Genomic DNA, 19,532 nt, shown 5'->3' with positions numbered 1-19,532 from the left:
TTCAATATCTGGCCTAATCTAATTTTTATATGATAGATTTTATCTAATCTGCGACAAATCCAAAGAACCTCGGAATATTAGTAAAATCTACTATGAAACTAATCTTTCTCTCTCTTTCTCTCTATATATAACTTTTTATAATTTTTTTTAAAAAATTAATTTATATGAAAAAAATAGTTTTTATAGCTTCACCTGATCTGACCTATTCAATCAATCCTATAATGGTCCAAAATAAATACGAGATCAACATGGATAATAGATGTGTCCAACTCATTGCCATTACTATCCCTACATTCGTGCGCGCGTATAAATATATAATATATTATTTAGCATGATAAAAATCAATTATAATTAGATGATAGTCATCATTTCACTTTTATCTTTTTGAAAAAAGTAATATTTCAGAATTCTATCTTTTAATCATCTTTTCATCGGAACACTAGTATAACAGCTATAATAAAAGAAATTATTTTATTATAAAAAAATTGAAAGCGATAGATCACTACCGTTAAACTGTTACAACGGTCAGTAACGGTCAGTGGAAGTCTGTAATTCCCTGTGGCATCCCCTCTACGTAATTTCTAGGGAATGCCTGTGCTTTTAATGCATAGTTTACGTGCTATCATGCGGGAAGCCCTCCAAAACTCCGCACTTACTGTGTAATCCAGCCAAGATGTTGAATTCCGGCCAGGATCTGATCAAACTCCACTGAAAATTAATTTTGTATTCAAAGTTTGAGTTCCATCAAGCTCGGCTGATCAAATTCAACCAAGTGTTAAAGTCGAATGTGGCCTTACTTTAATGAGTTTGACAATCACAAATTGAACTCGTGTCAATCAAACTTGGCATCAATAGTAAATCGAGAACAATTAGTGTGACTCCTGAAATAAAATTAAAAATTATGAAAAATTATTAGCACATAATAGCCATTCAAATAGAAAACGAGTGCAACTGCTAAGTAATTGCCATCTAAATTTAAAATATAGTCCAAATGGTAGTTTTTTTTTTAATTTCTTATTTCATATTTTAATGGAGGGAATTTCATGAAAAATATAAATTAATTTATTAAAAAATATAAGTATGGAAATAGATAGACCAACAACATATTATTGGAACCACATATCCTTGATTGAAGCTTCAAGATGAAGGTTTTGAATTGCTAGCTATCTTTTCTTTTTGTTTAATCATTTTAAAAATATTATTTAAATGAGACTTGTTTCAAATGATAATAGCCCTCTGTTTAGCAATTAGTGGTGTATCCCAAGAATTGGGACCTAGATAATGACGATATAGGCGGGTCTCCCCTCTATGTACCTGGAAAAATTATTCGAAGTAAAAAAAATATGGCACCCCAATCCTAGACCTGAATGGCGCTAATATTGTGGTGAAATTGTGGCCCTTAAATTTGCATCTGAATTTTCTCCCACTTCATGATAGGATTACATATAATTATAAACAGGCAAGATCGAGACCGGGTAGGCCTGACCGATCTATTGACTAATAGGGTTGGGTTGAGCTACGTTAAACATGGGTCGAACAAAATGCATTGGGGTCTGGACTTGGTCAGGTCGACATTTGAGTACAATAGAAGATTTAAATATATGTTATTCATTTGTATATTTCAAAGAACAGTGATATCAATAACATGCAGAGAATTAAAAAATTAAAAAATATTGTATTACTAATGTAGACTTCTATTACTAATTGTATGAAACAAAAATATTGTTCGATCTTAATTAGTTAATATGTGTTTTGTTTAAAGAACATATATACTACTAAAAGAGCCTCTCAGCTCGTTCCCCCGGCACGGATGTTGAGATCCAGACAGTGGGTCGAGGACCCGAGGAGAAGCCCCATGCAGGATTGAGAGCTTTTGTTGTTGGGATTTTCTCCTGTTTGTACTTTCTCAATCATTGTTGAAGTTTAATTTAAATTATCTCGAGATCCAGTTTCTTTGCAAAACATTCAAATATTCAACTTATAAATAAACAACCACAAAAAAGCAGTCTACAAGGTAACTGGTTTTGGATTGAATCTATTGGGGGCCCGATTGCGTTAGGTGGGAGCATATAAGATTTGATTTCTCTTTTAGACTCATTTATTACAGGGGTTGAATCAGATCCAATTCATGTAGAAAACCATATAGTCCACAGCCTATCCAATATAAAGAAAAATGAGTCGCGTGGAGCTTGACCAGAGCAGAACCAAATCTTAGTTAAAACCTATATGGACGAGCGTCTCTTGAATTTTGTAAATTCTAGTAACCAAAAGAGCATAAACAACGCAATTTCCTCTGCCATTCTCACTCTTTTTAAAAAAAAAACAAAGAAAAAAGAAAAAAGGAAACATGTTGATTATATCCAAATTTTTTGGCAAAAAAACACGAATCTAGAAGCACGGCAGACTCTCTTCTTATCTGGATCTTCAAGTGCGGTAGATTACTATGGATTTCATGACTCAAGGTCAGATCTATTTCTTTAAATTTTATTTTTATCACTGGCTCATTTTCAACCAAGTGCTTAATAGCATATTAGTGCTCTTCTTCCCGTGAATGGCGCAGACTCCCCGTGAAACTCCCCAACCCTTTACGTACTACAAGAATGCCCAACTGCCGCATAGGAGGAGGAATTCAACTCAGGGATAGAGCAGCTGTACTCATCCATGGAGGTCCCCAACCCCCCAAAAAAGAAAAAAAAACAACCAGAATTATCTGCGGTGTGGTCCGCGCGCTTGAATAACCACTATCAGAAGATGGATGGCCATCAAACAAGGTATGCCGTGTATGATATGGCATTGCAAGCTGACCGCTCTTTCATGCGAAAGATACAATCGGAACCCTTCTCAAGACCTGTCCAAGAATTCAGAACGCTGATATTGGCATCACTACTTGCCCTTTCTTTCTGACCCAGCTACCATTTGGCCTTTTCCCTTGCCTTATTTTTTCCCCTCATCAACTAATCAATGCGAAGGTATCATAGAAAAGGACGTCGTAAATCCCATGGCGTTTGCGTTTCTCTTTCCTTCTTTCTTTCAGTGAGTTGATGGACCTTTATTGAATGGAGAAATGGCACTCTCTGAAAGTCCAGAGACTCAAATAATTCACCAGCCAAACCCCATCTCCGGCATCCATGGGGCCCCCACCTGGCTGGGCTTTTACGAGGCAAGCTCGTACAACCATTTCCACCTTGCAAAGCTAGAAGGGTGACGCGGGGCTCTCCCCTCCTCATCCTTCCTCACCTTCTCTTTGGCAACTTGCGAGGGGGACTGACTTGATATTAAAAGCACTGCTTTCGGGTGGCCAAAAACAAGATGTCAGGGAGGGGGGTGCAGCGTTTCATTCATTTGATAGTTGATAGGCTTCCTAAAAAGCATGCGACTGCCTTCATTAGGGTGCAAGTGGGTGGAGTGGGTCAGGATTGGCTGCACATCTCTCTCTTGAATTCAAGTGGCAGATAATTTTGCAGATGTCAGCAGTTACAGACTTTCTCACCAGTTCCTTCTCCAACATCACACCAACAAGGCAGCAAATGTGAAATAGGAAAGGGAAACATGAAAGCAAGAAAAGTTGGACACTATTGATGTTGGAATCTTGGATCCAAAACCTCCAAGCAAGGAACAGTTGGATAATTATTAATTAATTTCAAATATTTTCTCTTCTCCAATACCTCTGTGAGTCCACTATACCATGTTGTTTTGTATGCACATCCAAGATCATAGATGGCATTTTCGCTCCCATTTAACTTCTAAAACTACTAATGCAAAACCTTGTCTGAAATTAGGGCGAAGCCCCAAGGTAAGAACTTCCATTTTGATTCTAACTCGTTTTGCATTATAATATAGTAGACTATCACTATTTACGAAATCTAATATTTCTTATGTTAAATTTATTTAATATTCACAATAACTTACAAAATATTCCTTTTTGAGTTAGGTTGGATATTTTTTGAGAGCACTTGCTTCGAAATTCTTTCTAGGCAAAAATAATAAAGAATCTCTAAAAGCAAAAATCGATACAATTAATCATGATCGAAGTTATATAAAATATTTGAAAATTATTTTTTTCTTTATTTGGAGAGTCTATTTCCTATGAATCGAACAAGCAAAAGAAATAAATGACAAATAATATAGTGAGTGAACAAGATATAGAAAAACTATATAACTTGCATCCATTGATATTGTTTTAAATATTCTAAAACAAATGCAAATTGGATTTCAGCTATTTGAATGTCTCTAAACTATATGTTAAATTGAAACATGATGCCATACCATTGAAATGGTTGCCTTTTCCATTTGATGCATAGGTGAAAGATAAAATAGATGATCTTGGTTTCTAACAATATAACGACGCGACAAATGTGAAATAGTACAAAAATATTTATTAATTAAGTAAAAATGTTTTCTCTTCTACGAAACCACCTAAAATCTACTATAACACATTATTTTATATGCACATCCAAGATCAAAGATAGCATTTGGTCTTTGATTTAACAACTCTTTTTTCTAAATATTTTTAAAACTACTACACAAAATCCTAGTTGAAATTCGAGTAACGCCCCATGTTAACATCTTTTATTTTGGTCCGGACTCATTTGGCATTATAATATGATAGAGAACACTGTCTACAAAATCTAATACTTCTCATGTTAAGTTTATCTAATATTTATAATACCTTGACAAAATATTCCTATTTGAGCTAGGTTGGGATATTTGTTGAAAACACTTGCTTACAAATACTTCCTAGGCAAAAATAAAAAGTAATCTCTTAAAATAAAAATCAACATCATTGATCATGATTTAAATTATATAAAATATCTGAAAATTAAAACTTTTATTTGGAGATTTCTTGCCTATAATTCAAGCTGATAAAAGAAATAAACAATAAAAATATAGCTAATGGCCCGGCAAAAACAAAATATAAATTATATAATTTGTGATTCATTTTTAGTTATTTAATATTTAAAATATATACAAATCAAATTCCAGCTAATTTGGATGTTTCTATTTATAGGTGAAACTAAAATAAAATATCATACCATTGAAATGGTTAATTTCGTTTTTATTTGATGCATGGATAAAAGATAAAATATGTTATTTTTGGTTTCTAGTTAATTTATGTATCATAGCTCATGATTAAGAATACTAATATTAAATTTTAGAGGTTCTTTATGAATTTTGACCGGAAAGTATTTGGAGCCAAACATTTTCAAAAACATTTAGTTCTCCGTGATCTACTGGAGCTACACCAAAAGGGAAAAGCTTTTGAATCGCACCATGATTGCTATAAAATCACATCATAGCACAGGTATAGGTACACCATCAAAGAGCACATACAAGAGTTTCATAACTTTAAAATTAAACTCACTATTTTGTGAAAAAGAAAGGACTAAAGGAGTGTTTATAGTGTTCTAAGTGTCTTTAATTGAATAGGAGTCATGGGTTGCCCTATAAATTGATTTATTTTATCATTCATAATAAAAATGTATTTTATTTATTTGAAATATTTAAAAAGAAAGGACTAAAGGAGTGTTTATAGTGTTCTAAGTGTCTTTAATTGAATAGGAGTCATGGGTTGCCCTATAAATTGATTCGAACACAAACTATGACAAGAAACCAAACTTAGAATCAATCTCATGCTTTAACTTTAAGGGTGAAAACATGAATTTGAGATATCTAATGACAACTCTTTATCATCAAATTCTTCTAACAAAATAAGGATTCCATTAGATGACTGTTCAATTCATTGTTCTATGGAAAATAAAGGAAAACATATGGTATTTATAGGGTCCTAAGAGCCCTTGCATTGAATAGGACTCATGGGTGCCTCTATAATTAGACTCCAACATAAACTATAATAAGAAACTAGACTTCTAGAACAATCTCATGCCTTGAGGGTGAAAACGTAACTTTTGAGATATTTGATGATAGCGAACTACCATCCAAAAGTCTTCTGATGATACAAGGGCACCATTAGATAACTCTTTGATATAAACGAACTTAAGCAGTATAGTTTTGATCTAATAGTAGGTTTTATGTTTTTTAGAGATAACTTTTTCATCTGACATTCGATTAATGTAATTTAAGTTACATTTGAAAAATAACTGAATGATATATACGATGGGGGTAGTATTATCTCAAATGTTTTACTAGTGTCAATGCATACCAAACTTTCAAAAAATTTATGGTACACCCAATGTATTCTAACAGTATAAAAGTTTAAGCTTTATAGGGGACTTATAAGTCAGGTGCCATCACATTGTCATAACTAACCATCGACTGAGGGTTTTGAGAGGATACTCATGGTGCTTTAATACTAAACATTTGTCTTTAGGATGAAAATCAAAGCAAAGAATTTTCCAGCCTAAGCCAACATACCTTTTTATTACAAAAAATGCTTTTCTTGTTAACATTGCTAAAAATTTTGGTAAGAAGAAAGATAGAAGAAGAAAAGAAACAGAAGAAAGAAAAGATGGAACTGCAAGCAAGAACAAACAACTCAAGGGAGCATGGCTGAGATTGAATCCCTCAACTTGCAATGAGCTAGTTGAACCTCAGAATTCCAAGACATGTCCAGTGTTCGAAAAGATGCACAGCTTGAATACTAATTGACTCAACCAACTTGCACCTTAAATATCCTATTGTTTCTCTCTTTCCAAACAGAACATGTTATTACCAATACAAGATTGTCCCAGGCCATGCTAATGCACTTGTTGGTTCTTTTGTTTCTTCACCAAGTCCATAATGATAGAATACAAGGTCGGTATTCTCTGATTTATTTACTTCTTTGATTCTCTTCCAAATTTACTTACAAGGGGCAGTGTAGAAGTATATGATTCATTGTTACCACTGATCTTCCACAAAAGCAGTACTTGCAGCTGACTTGCCATCCTTCTTAAGAACATCATCAGCACAGGCCACATAACTATTCTCACATCTTCTGGTACTTAGTACTTCAAATAGATGTAAATAGGACTCTTTATCTTCGTAGGTTGAGGAAAGAATAGTAAGACTTCACTGTGAACTTATGGTCATAGTAAACCTTTATACAAAGAAAAGCTTTCTTTATTCTATCTATACATTTGATGACCCAAGTTGGCGGTTTAAATAGAAGCATATAATCCAAAAGGCAATTTGTAAACATTGTGTTAATGAGAGGTGATCTCTTAGTGATCCATAACAATGTACCTTCCCCCCATCCCCCTCCCCCCATATCTTCCTATCAAATCTTTCAATTGCCTGAATCCAATGTTTTCATGAGCTTTCTATTGCTCAAAGGCAAGCCCAGATATTTCATAGCAAGAGTTTCCTGTTTGCATTTCAACATAGAGGCAAAGCCCTATGTCTTTCTATCATTATCACCCAAATAAACCAAGGAGCTTTTATCAAAATTGATACCCAGTACGAAAAAAGCTCAAAATTATAGAGAATGACCTTGAAAATTGTCACTTATTCTCAAATGGCTACATAGAATATCAGAGTATCATGCTCATATTTTAATTAATATAAACTGTAGTACTCAAAGGATCAGTACTTGATATTAGCCCCTGATTTTTTGCCTATTTATTAAAATTGTAAGAATATCAAAAGAGAATGAGGAGACAAGAAGAAAGCGGATCTCCTTATCTAATTCCTCTATCACAATTGATCCAGTTCTTAGCTTTGTCGGTCACCAATGCAACACTAATCTTTTCAAATTTAAATACCAGCATGAAAGCTATTGAACATAAGCAAGACATCTTCTTTAAGTAGAGTAACTTTGGAATAATAACATTGGGAAACCATCTGATCCCAAAGGTCTATTCCCTCTTAAGAGCCCATTTAGATAATTGGGCTAAAAATCCTATAGGATTCAAAGGTTGGGCCAGTATAACTAGCAAAATCACAAGATTATAAGCTGGACTAGGCTTATATTCATAAATACCCAAGAGTGGCTTTGGAGTAGGCCTGCTTGAATCTCATAGGGAAAAAAGCAAAATTGGTTGAGGTTCCTTTTTTTTCTCCTTATAGGATTTGGACCGGGTCACTCCAAAGCTATTCTTGGGTACTTATGAATATAGGCTTAACCCAGCCTGTAATTGTATAATTTTGCTGATTGTACTGATGAAATTCATGAATCCAATAGAAGTTTCAGCCCAATCAACGAAACAGGACACTAGGAGAATATAGCTTTCTCTCCTAAGTTGAAAGGAGCTAAAAGAGGAATCCGGATATAATTTTGACTCTACTCCAAATCTAGAGTAGTCAAGCCATAGATAGAAAAGTTTGGTTTGAAATAACCAATGTATTCTCGAACAATTCTATCCTGCTCCATAAACACTTCATTGTTCATTGCAGTAGAGATAATTATATACTTCCTTTTTCGATTACTGGTTGTTTGATAATTATTACCCTCTGCCAGCCACAAAATTTTTGATCTCTACAATCAGTACAAGTCTTCCTTGGCATATATCTCATTGATTTGAGACCTTAGCACTCTTCGGAGACTTCTAAGTTGAATCGAGAGATTCCCATTTTCTTCAAGCAAATCAATGGTTTAAATCTTCTTTAAAATTGTTTTTTTTCCTCATTTTACAACCTTCTTTTGCCTTTCAACCAGTTCCACCATTTTTCAAGTCCAAAAATTGATCCATTGAAGGCTCTTTTATAGAGATGCAGATCATAGAAGTATTGATCTGAACAAGGAATAGGAAGAGCAAAGGATACTAGGGGGTAAAGAGATTTCCATGTAGGTCAAATAGAAACCTATCCAATTTGACCAGGGTAGGGTCCTCACACATGTTACTTCAGGTATATCTCCTGTCTTTGAGATCAGTGTCCAGAAGTCATGCCTTTGGATAAAGGAAGGAAAATCTATAGTACCATTCCTATCCCTAAGATGCCCAGTTACATTAAAATTTCCCTGGTGATCCAAGGGGCAGCAAAATATATCTGGCGCTGTCCAATTCAAACCAGAATTATACTGTATTATTTCTGTCATTATGTTTATATACAGAGGTAAAAACCTAGAAACACTTCGAAGCAACATCAGTGAGAGATACTATAGCAGAGTATTTTCCATTGTGGAAACCATTACAGATCAGGGATTTTAAATTCCAAGCAACTGTAATAACTCCTAAAGCACCATCTTCATGTAATAGTTGCCAAGCATTAATTCTCTAGGAACAATGGATCCAAGGAGACTGGGCGTTGGATTAGTCACCTTTGGTTATTGTCGAGAAAAAGTTCACAATCAAAAGAGAACTAGGTCTCTCATGCCCCTTAAGAACTTCATAATAGTTTCCTCTGCCATTGCAACCATGACCCAGAAAGAATCATCCCCAAACAAAAGATGAAGGTAGAGATGTAAGAATATTGGATGGTCTGGGAATTAAAATTCCACAAATATATTATTTATTGGTCTAGAGATAATGAAAATGAGTGCATACCATTTAATTCCGCCATGCCGATAGGTCACTTATCTTCAGGAACAGTGTTCATGCAGTGCAAAAAACTCTAGGCTTGGCTTTCCATCTTCCTCTTTTGCTTTACGTTATCATACAATGGGGCAAACAACTCTCTAACTTATATAGATAGTTTTAAATTAGAGTTGGACTAGGATGGGGAAAAGGACCAGGCCTAAACAAAGTAATAATCTAGTTATTAGGACCTTTAGTTAAGGTACCCAAATAACTAATAATCTGGCTCCATGTAGGTGCATTTATATCCTATCCTCGGGCGGCATCAATCACAAAATAAGCTCTATGGCACTCTAAATTTTGAATCACTTTTGATAGTTTTCACCCCCATGTCTACACCAAAAGCAAATTCAAATCAACATCCTAACACTTATAAAGGTTTCAGCATCTAGTGAGTTCAAAATCAGGGCATCATCAGGGAGACTACAAACCTGTGGCAAGGAGGGAGGAATCACAGTCCTTGCATTAGTAACAGTAGCTTTTTTTGGCCTTTTGAGCCTTATTCCTTTCACTTCTTTTAGACATTCCAACTGAACATAACGATTTAGACTAGATACTAAGAATCAAAATGAGGCTTACAATTTCCCTTCTCCACACATTCATGCCATCACAAATTCCTCAGACCATTCTGAAAACCATGCTAATAGAATGATATGAAGATAAAACTGTGCATGATTCAAAGGAAGAAGAAAAACTCTAGAAATATGATGCAATATTGTTATGAACAATTCCATAAGATATTATAGTGCATGATTCATAGGCCGGGCTTGGGCACAAAAAATATCAAATTTTAAATTAGCCTGGCCTAAAGTCCGATTAAAAATTAATATAGTTCAAGCTTGAAGCCCGGTCCATGATCAGCTCTACATGTAACCTGTCCTCCGAAACAAATATATAGATACGAAGCCAAACCAAGCTAAAAGAACTGAAGCAAATCATCTAGTAAGCTATTTGAAGTACATGAAAAGACTTAATTGAGAAGAGAAACTGATCAAAGAAATCATACCCAAATTATTTAAACATTTAAAAAAACTAATTGCAATCGATTTGATGAGGCAATCTAACCTCCATATACAGAGAGGTTGTGTTCATATTTCAAACCTATTGACATCTAATTAATAATGGAGCAACCTTACTATTGCACCAGTGCCTGCCCTCTAGCAAAATAGAAAATGAAAGATGGTTTGTCGGCATCATACTCCAAATTTATCATTAATATTCACTCAAATGAGGATTTGCCATCCTTTTTCAAGATTTCCTGAAATTTTGATTCCCATGATTCTTATTAGTGGATGTAACTCCGATTCCATCTAATAAAAAGTGAATTGAGATAAAATAAAAGTATAAAAATAAGGGCAAGAAAAGTACAGATGACGCAAAATGGGGGTGAGGTTTATGTGATGGACTCAGACGGAAGGGCTGATTTTTGTTCCATCTTTTTGTTTTTCTCAAGTAGCAGTTAGGGTTTTGATTGATAGAAGGATGAAAGAAGAAGAAGATGATGATGATGAAGAGATTGGGTTCTATATATGGCAGCCAAGTTAAGAAAATAGCGAATAATTGGACTACGGCTAGAGTTAGGGCGTGGTAATGATGGATGCAAGAAAGATGTAAGGAAGATAACTAGGTCTTGATTAAAAGAGTCTCATCTTTGCTCAAGAACCTGGGGTTGGCATGAAGAAGGAGAATCTTTCATTATTTATATATCATCATGCAGCATTACATTTTATCTTCTCTTTTACGTTAATAACATCATTCTCACTAGCAATAATAACATTGCTCTTCGCAAGTTCATTATTGAACTTGCTAATTCATTTAAGATGAAGGATATGGGCTCATTGTCATACTTTCTTGGCATTCAAGTGGATCGGTCGAGGGATGGAATTTTTCTACATCAATACAAATACATCCTAGACTTATTACAACACACCAACATGCTTAGATACAAACCATGCTCAAGTCTTTACTCTATTGAAAAGCTGGGCCACATGGATTGACTTTCTTTTGAGGATCCTTCATTTTATCGAAGTATTGTTGGAGCCCTCCAATATGTAACCTTAACATGACCAGACATTGCTTTCTCAATCAATTCAGGTCTGTCAATTTTTACAACACCCAACGGAGGCTCAAATGGAAGCAGTCAAACTCGTACTTCAATTTTTCAAAAGCACCATCACTTTTGGGCTTCAACTACAACCCGGCCCTTTAAATTTTGTTGCTTTCTCGAATATAGACTGGGCTGACAACCCTATTGATAGATGCTCTATAAGTAGTTTTCGTATTTTTCTCGGACTTGATCCTATTTTTTGGAGTGCTAAAAATCAAACAACAGTTACTCGATCATCTACTGAAGTAGGGTATCGATGATTTGCCCAAATTATTGCTGAACTATAATGGTTATGTTCTCTCATGCGTGAATTGCATATTCCTCTCTACTTTGTTCCTTTAATATGGTGTGACAACATTTCTACCATCTTCCTCACCTTCAATTCAGTTTTTCATGCAAGTACTAAACATATTGAGATCGGCTAACATTATGTCCGAGAATTGGTAAGTCGTAAGCTTTTGGATATCAAATTCATCTCTTCTGCAAACTAAGTCGCTGACATCTTCACCAAAAGTCATCACTCTAACCGCGTTCAATTTTTACAGTCCAAGCTTCACATTCAACCAAATATTCAGCTTGGGCGAAGATAATAACGTACCTAAAATTCTCTCCATTGAAATTCAATTTTTGAATTCAAATTTAATTTTTGAATTCAAACTATTGTTGTAATCTTCTCATTATTTTTTTTTCTACTTTCTCTCTATTCAAATTCAATTTGCTTCTATAATTTTCTCCTAATTTTTCAACTATAATTACTATTATATATTCTATATATTTAATACAAACTCAAAAAAAATCAACTAATCAAGTTAGATTTTAACCATCACATTTTGTTTCTTTTTGTAAGAAAGAAGAGATAGATTATAAAAATAAAAAGAAGAGCTATCCGTGTTTACGGAAGTGCATCTTATTATATAGAAGTCAAAAATTTAACCTTTCATTAAAAAAAAAACGCAACCCGTCAAAATTTCAAACTGAAATGGAGTTTCTTTGAAACAATTGGTCAAAATTTCAAAGCTAAAGCTACTTTTAATGGATAAAAGTGAAAAGATGTTAGTTTGAAAATAAGAAAACTCTATATAAACTCTTGAAAAACTGTGCTTAATAGTTGATCATGCACACATGAAGAAGAGTCCTCCAATCTGCAATTCTTCGTACGATTGGACAACTAGACTCAAACATTTTTTTTTTTTTTTGTACGTGGAAACGAGCTTAATGGATGCCTATTAAAGACAAGTCCAACTCTCAATTTTTATTACAAATTTAAGAACAGAAACACACGCATAATTTTACGCTAGCAGAAACGGCACCCAGAATGTGGGTCCCCACTAACCCCTACCCGCGAACATGACGGTGGGCCCGTATCGCAGGATGGCGTCGTCCCGGCAGATCGTCTTCGCCACCTCCTCCGGCAGCGTCACCACCACCGTCCGCGCCGCCCCCTCCTCCGCCGCCGGCAAGACCACCACCACCCCCTCCCCATCCGCCCCGCCCACCCGACAGCTCACGTGCGCCGGCCTCCCCCCTTCCCCCTCCTTCTCGAACGCCGCCCCGTACGCTGTCACGTGGTCCAACGCCAAGCACGTGAGCTCCGGCCCGTACATCTGGAAGGCCTCCTCCCCTCGCCGCCGCCGCTCGTAAGCCCACTCCGCCGCCGCCCAGAACTCCTCCTCCTGCAGCCCCGCCACGTGGCGCCCCAGATGGTCCGCCACGTGGGCCACCCCGTCGGCGAGGTCGGCGCGGGCGCGGGAGAAGTGGAGGGCGTTGCCGTAGAACCCGTGGGGGAGCGGCGCGTGCATGCGCTTCCGGAAGTCCACGAAGAGAGTGAGCTCGCCGGGTCCCGGCGGCACGCCGGAGGCACGTGCGATGCGGGACCAGAAGAGGGCGGCGAGGGCGGAGAAGGGGGAGGCGTCGGCCTGGAGGTCGGCGAGCAGGGACTTGACGGCAAGGTCCGAGAAGCGGAAGGTGGCGGAGGACATCTTGGGTGCGGCGGCAAGAGCGGAGGAGGAAGATTTGAGGGAGAGGAGGGGGTGGTCGGGGCGGGGGTCGGGGCGGGGGAGGAAGGCCGGGGGGTGGAAGAAGGGAGCGTAGGCGATGCTGGCGCGGCGGTGGGAGTCAGCCCAGGCGCGGACGAGAAGAATGGCGCAGGTGGGGTCCGCGTGCATGTGGGTGCAGCTCAACCCAATCGCGAAGGCCTTGTCCTCGAACTCCGTTATCTGCAACACCACACCATCACCCTCTATATCATTAGAGATTCTGATCCAAGGGCCAGAAAAAATTAGAGTGGATTCTTAATTTCTATATTATTCTTGCTATTATTATTCTTCATTTGTATTAATTTTGGGACACGCTTGTGGGTCTAACATCTCTATTGTTGATGCATGGGGCTTCCTTCTACAGTTCCACCTTGCATGAAATAAATGTACATCCATGTTTGTAACCCTTTTATGGTATTAATTGATCAACTTTATTATGCAAAATCTTGTACTAATTAACCATCCAGCAAAACCAACCCACATGGATGGTACAATTTTGGCATCTTTCTACTAGGATGCACGCAGGTTTGGGTTAACTTGAGAACAGAACCAAACCAATCTTGTTGGATTTGTTTGGTTTGGAATTTAGAAAGATTAGGTCAGTTCTGGTTTAGTTCAGGCTTTCAAAACCCATCAAGCGTCGATGACGAGTAGGCCTAACCTGACTCAATCCGATCCCTAGGTGCACATATCTTATTTGTTCGATTCAAGGTTGTGGCTTAGAGATCATCCTTCTTCCTTCATTTCACTAATTTGCTTTACTTTTCTTTTTATTTTGAATGTACAGATTTAACTAAGTATTTGCTTATTCTTGTATTAATTATCTGAATAATCTTAGTGTAATATGTCATATTTCCCCCAATGTAGCTCCTCTCCTCTATTGATTTTTTGATATGTATGAACTATCTTTGAAGTTAAGTTGATGGACATGGAATTTCTCTTCATCATTAGTTTGTAATTTGTATCAAACAAAGCTTATAACTTTATATTTTTCTCTTTTTTATAAATTATTATGATGTTTTTGTTGAAGTTTATTTCTTTTCTTATTTTTCACTAACTTTTTCTATGATAACTTCATTTTTGTATTTGTTAAGTATTATATTATTCTTAAATAAAATCAATAATTTATTTTTTTAAAAGAAAAGGATAACTCAAGTATCGATCGGAATTGACCGGATCTTGATTAAGTTGGGTTAGATTGGGTTGCAACTTTAATTAGTTCAATTCTAATCCTAAAAATTGTGAATTGATTGGGATCGGATCAGTTTTGGATTAGTAGCCTGTAAACCCGAGCCAAGCTGAGCTATATGCATCCTACTTTCTTGAATCTAGAAACACTAGGTGAATTAAAGATGCAGACAAGTTGATAAATACTTTACAATATATAGATATTTAAATTTATGAAAATTTTATTTTATCCAAAAAAAGAGATTAAAAGCAAAATGAAAGAATATTTTGCCCATTCTTGTGTTCCCTTTCCTCTCTCCCATCTCCCCTCCTTTTTTGAGAGAGAGAGAGAGAGACAGAGATTCTCTATAATTGACTAGGTTTAGATTGCTTTGGACATTTCACCAAAATTTAAGCCTTGAATTGCTAAAAAATTGAGATCACTAGAGCATGTCTTTACAAGAGCATGAATTGCTAATTTCGCAAACAAGATAAAATATTGCTAGAAGCTTACATATAATTTACACCATCTATGATGAAAGAGTTTAGAATTTTATAAATTTATTGTATAGTCTTAAAGTTTTTGCATTTTTATTGTAGTTTTTGTTTTCAATGAAAAGCTTCCTGCCCTTAGAAAATTAGAGTATTTGTCAGGAGAGTACTGTATGCAAAAACCAGAAGTTAAAATACTTATTAAACATTTGACCAACAATTGCTAATTGTTACAATTGCTAATTGTTGGAGAGGGATTTTGGCATAATAAATTTGGTGGATATGGATTGATAAACATCTTTACAAATAATTGCAATTTCATGGGATCTTGAAATGTAATATTACTATTTAGTTGATTTTTTATAAAGGGCGCTTTGAAACATCCCTGAAATATACTTTCCGAACGTGGCAAAGTTTATAAGACTAAATATTGTCCAAACAATACAAAGAGATGAAAGGAATTTAACAAGTTAATACAAGATAGATAAGTGGTTCGTAAATTTCTGCAGGAAGATAATATTGACAAGCCAATCTTGATAACCCGAGTCATATTTTTTTTTCTCTTGATCTTTTTGGAGAGGGTACTTGAAAAGACAGGGATGATTTTACGATACAAAGAAATCATTAATAGACAAGTCAGAATTTATGAAGTATACAGTACGATCTATTATATTCAAATTTAAAGCAACCTGTAGCCATCATAAATAGATATTTCTGAGGGTTTATTTGGGTAATCCAGTAGGATCGAATTGTATTTCCTGCAGAATACGTAGATTTAACAGTCAATTTCAGCATGGCTCGTGTCAAGAAATATCTCCAGTTGGAATCCTGAGAGGAAAAAAGATCTCTAAGTATTCATGTATGTCTTCTTTCCTGATTGTCCGATCTTCCCTTCTCTCTCTCTCTCTCTCTCTCTCTCTCTCCCAAATTCTTTTCTTGTTGGAGTACCCAAACAAGGCCCAATCCCTTTTAGCCGATTGTCAAGAACATAGTTTCTCCAGTGCAAGGAAAACAAGGTGACAAGTTTCCCATGCTTCAACTCTTAATTCACTTGTCAGCAGAGCTGATCATGTCCCTTAACCAAGTGCTTCTGCTTATATGCCCATGGATATGTAACTCGTCTGCCTTTAATTTATAATGACATCTTTAACAAAAATGTTTTGGGTCCCAATCCTTCTGCCAAGGCTGTGAATGGCTAATTTTCTAGGCACTTCAGAGGGTCAGCACATGCCATAAGAGGGTTGGCACTTACCCATCCTGCGTGTTGCATCAGTCCCGTGACTCCCACTAGCTGCTAATTCCGTGAGGACTTTTACATGCTTTTATTTAGTTCCATATCAGTTATGCATTAAATTTTTTTTAGATATTTATATAAAATTAAAAAATATAAAAAATATTTTTTAGCTAGCCATTTTGAGTGAGAGCCTAAATTGTTATAAATGATAATAAAGCGAACTCATCCTATAAGCTATGTGGTTAGCCTATAACTGACCATGAACTAATCGTGGTGCTTATTATTAAATTTAAATGGATTTGAATCCGACAAGAACATCAAGACTTAAACGGGAGAGCATATGAGAATTCGTGTGGGCGTGTATTTAGCCTCATATCAATTATTGGTTGATAAGATCTTGGATACTTATATAGGACTAAAAAACTGAAAATATAACTTTCAGTTAATTTTTTTTGGGTGAATTCTTGGTTCTGGGTTGTGACTAATCCCCTCCAAACAAATTGCATGCTAACTGTGAAATACTTTTTTTTCCCTCATCATCTTTAGTTAGAGAGAATCTAAGGTCATACATGGATAAATCCCATGGCACGTATATCTAAAATAAAACACCAAGCCTTACGAAAGGATGGCTATGATAGGTTGATAACATAACGATCCACTAAAAAAAGAATATAGAACAAGATCAAGTAAAGAAAAGAAACATATATGATAAGATCGAGTATCCAAGGTGCACCCACCTGAATGTAGTATGGGGACCAGATGGAGGGGTCCTCCCCCATGGGCTCCCAACAGGCGAGCTCCATCTCCTCCTCGGCGGTTGCCGAGCCGAGCCACTCCTCCAGGGTCACGCTGGCCCGGGCGTCCAGCAACCTGACGCCGGCGTCGTTACACTTGACGGTCCAGCCGCCGTCCTCCCCTCGACCCAAGCGGCCCGTCACCGCCGGGTAGTGCGACAGCACCTCCGACAGCGACTCCTTGAGCCCTTCCCGGTCCAACGTCGGACCTGGCCGGTAGTAGAAGACCAGATGCAGCGTGTGCCGTCCCATCAGTTCGTCCAAGGCCGAGAGCGGGTACGTCTTCCCCGGCCGGACCGGGCTCACCGACACGGCCGTCGACTTGGCGAACACCGTCACTCTCCGTCCACCGGCCGGCATCTTCGTTGCACGAAATCTTTGACGACGAGAGAGAGAGAGAGAGAGAGAGAGAGAGCGCTTTGGTGAGGGTTGGTTTGGGAAGTAGGGGGGAAGCTTATTAATTTATTGGAAGGACGGGGTGAGGGTCATTTAAGGGAGGAAGGTGGTGGTTAGGTGTGGTTCGTTGAGCGCATTAACTTTCTTTTGCCAAATCTAATTGAGAAGGAAAAGAATTCTCTAAGCCGAATGACACATGGAGATGAACAACTAGGGGAAGATCTGTATGCCAGTGTTAGGCTTCTGGTCCATTTAATTTATTATTGGTCAGAATGGGCTCGGCTCCTCCTCACCTAAGACCCAACGGTAGGGGTGGCAAAATATGACCCGATCCGCCAATTCGATCCGTGTTCGACCCGCCATAAACAGGTTTGGATTTGGCCTAAACAGATTCAGATCGTAAACAGGTCGACCCGTTTAACCTGTTTATTAATTGGGTCGGATACGGGTTTTAGATGTCTGGCCCGTTTAAACCGTTTAACCCGTTTAACTGTTGGGCAGGTTAAACAGGTCTAAACAGGTTAAATGGGTTAAACAGGTTAAACAGGTTAAACAGGTCTAAACAGGTTAAACGGGTCTAAACAGGTCTAAACAGGTCGGGTTGGGCAGGTTAAACAGGTTGGGTTGGACAGGTCAAACAGGTTAAACGGGTCAGGTTGGGCAAACAGGTTAAACAGGTCGGGTCGGGTTAGGTAAACAGGTTACCTGTTTATTAAACAGGTTAAACGGGTCGGATCGGATTACCTATTTAATAAACAGGTCAGGTTCAGGTTTGTAATTCCTGACCAGTTTAATAAACAGGTCAGGTTCAGATTTATAATTTTCAGACCCGGCCTGTATTTGACCCGACCTGTTTATGCCTGACCCGACTCGATTGCCACCCCTACCCAACAGCCACCTTATTGATCACCTGCTTAAGCCAAAAAAAAAAAAAAAACAAAAAAACAAAAAAAAAAACAAAAAAAAAAAGCTAACAGTCACCTTTAAGGATAACATATGCATAATTTAATAATTTTTATTTACATATAGAGTAAATTACAATATGCATTTTCTTGCAGCCTTGGGACTTCAATGCCTCATCAAGAATGAAAATAAAACAAATAAAATGAAGCAAATATGAAAAAAAAAATAATTGTTTTTATTCTTCAAAGATCAGAATTTGATAGTCCGGTTTTGTTCTTCAAAGACTATAATCTACTCAGGGCAGCCAAGTGACCCCGGTACTTGAAGTGATGCTCCTTGTTGTTAATAATAAATTTCAGCATCATTCAGGAGAACGTTAGGTTCTTTATATTATCGATTGTAAACAACACTATCATGATGTTGAGACTTTGATTTGAGTTCCTTATAAACTCTCATATATAAACTTCATATTTTGGAGAAATAAATTAATGACTATAAGATTGGGTAGGTGTAAAATAAATTAATGCTACGCACATACCAAAAGTTAAGTAGCAGAGTATATATTTCTGAAATGTTGGGTTGGAATCTGTAATTCTGCCATTTGTATATATATATTTCATTTGGTCTTGGATGGATGTCTCTCTTATTGATAGTGTTAAAAAATAGCCATTTTGAACTTTATTTGATACTATCATCTTTATGGTTAGAAAAAATCTCACATTCAATTTTTATTGAAACAATTATATGTTTATATAATTTTATAGGGTATTAAAGTAATCGAACAATAAAGTTATTTAACATTAAAATGGATATAAAAAGCAAGAGGTATCCAGGTAAAAATAGAATGATTCCAGTGTAATAGATATACGCAAAAATGATCTTAGAACTAATGTTGTCCGGATTGTCGGCTATTTTACATGTACACCGTATTCTTTCTCAAATACATACACA

At 36.7% G+C, this 19,532-nt stretch overlaps 1 protein-coding gene across 1 annotated transcript; it reads right to left on the bottom strand.

Moving 5' to 3' along the window:
* Positions 1–12,637: 12,637 nt before the first annotated feature.
* Positions 12,638–17,732, bottom strand: LOC103722728 (protein ECERIFERUM 26-like). Its single transcript, XM_008813390.4, has 2 exons — positions 17,226–17,732; positions 12,638–13,775 (listed from the first exon to the last, which is right to left on the bottom strand). The coding sequence occupies exons 1-2, from the start codon at positions 17,640–17,642 to the stop codon at positions 12,888–12,890; spliced, it is 1,305 nt and encodes a 434-aa protein (XP_008811612.1). The 5' UTR covers positions 17,643–17,732; the 3' UTR covers positions 12,638–12,887.
* Between the last annotated feature and the right edge of the window lie 1,800 nt (positions 17,733–19,532).

Source organism: Phoenix dactylifera, chromosome 8 (assembly GCF_009389715.1).
Source record: "Phoenix dactylifera cultivar Barhee BC4 chromosome 8, palm_55x_up_171113_PBpolish2nd_filt_p, whole genome shotgun sequence".
Classification (NCBI taxonomy): Eukaryota; Viridiplantae; Streptophyta; class Magnoliopsida; order Arecales; family Arecaceae; genus Phoenix; species Phoenix dactylifera.
Note: the sequence above shows the minus strand (reverse complement) of the source record. Positions and strands in the feature narration are given on the sequence as shown.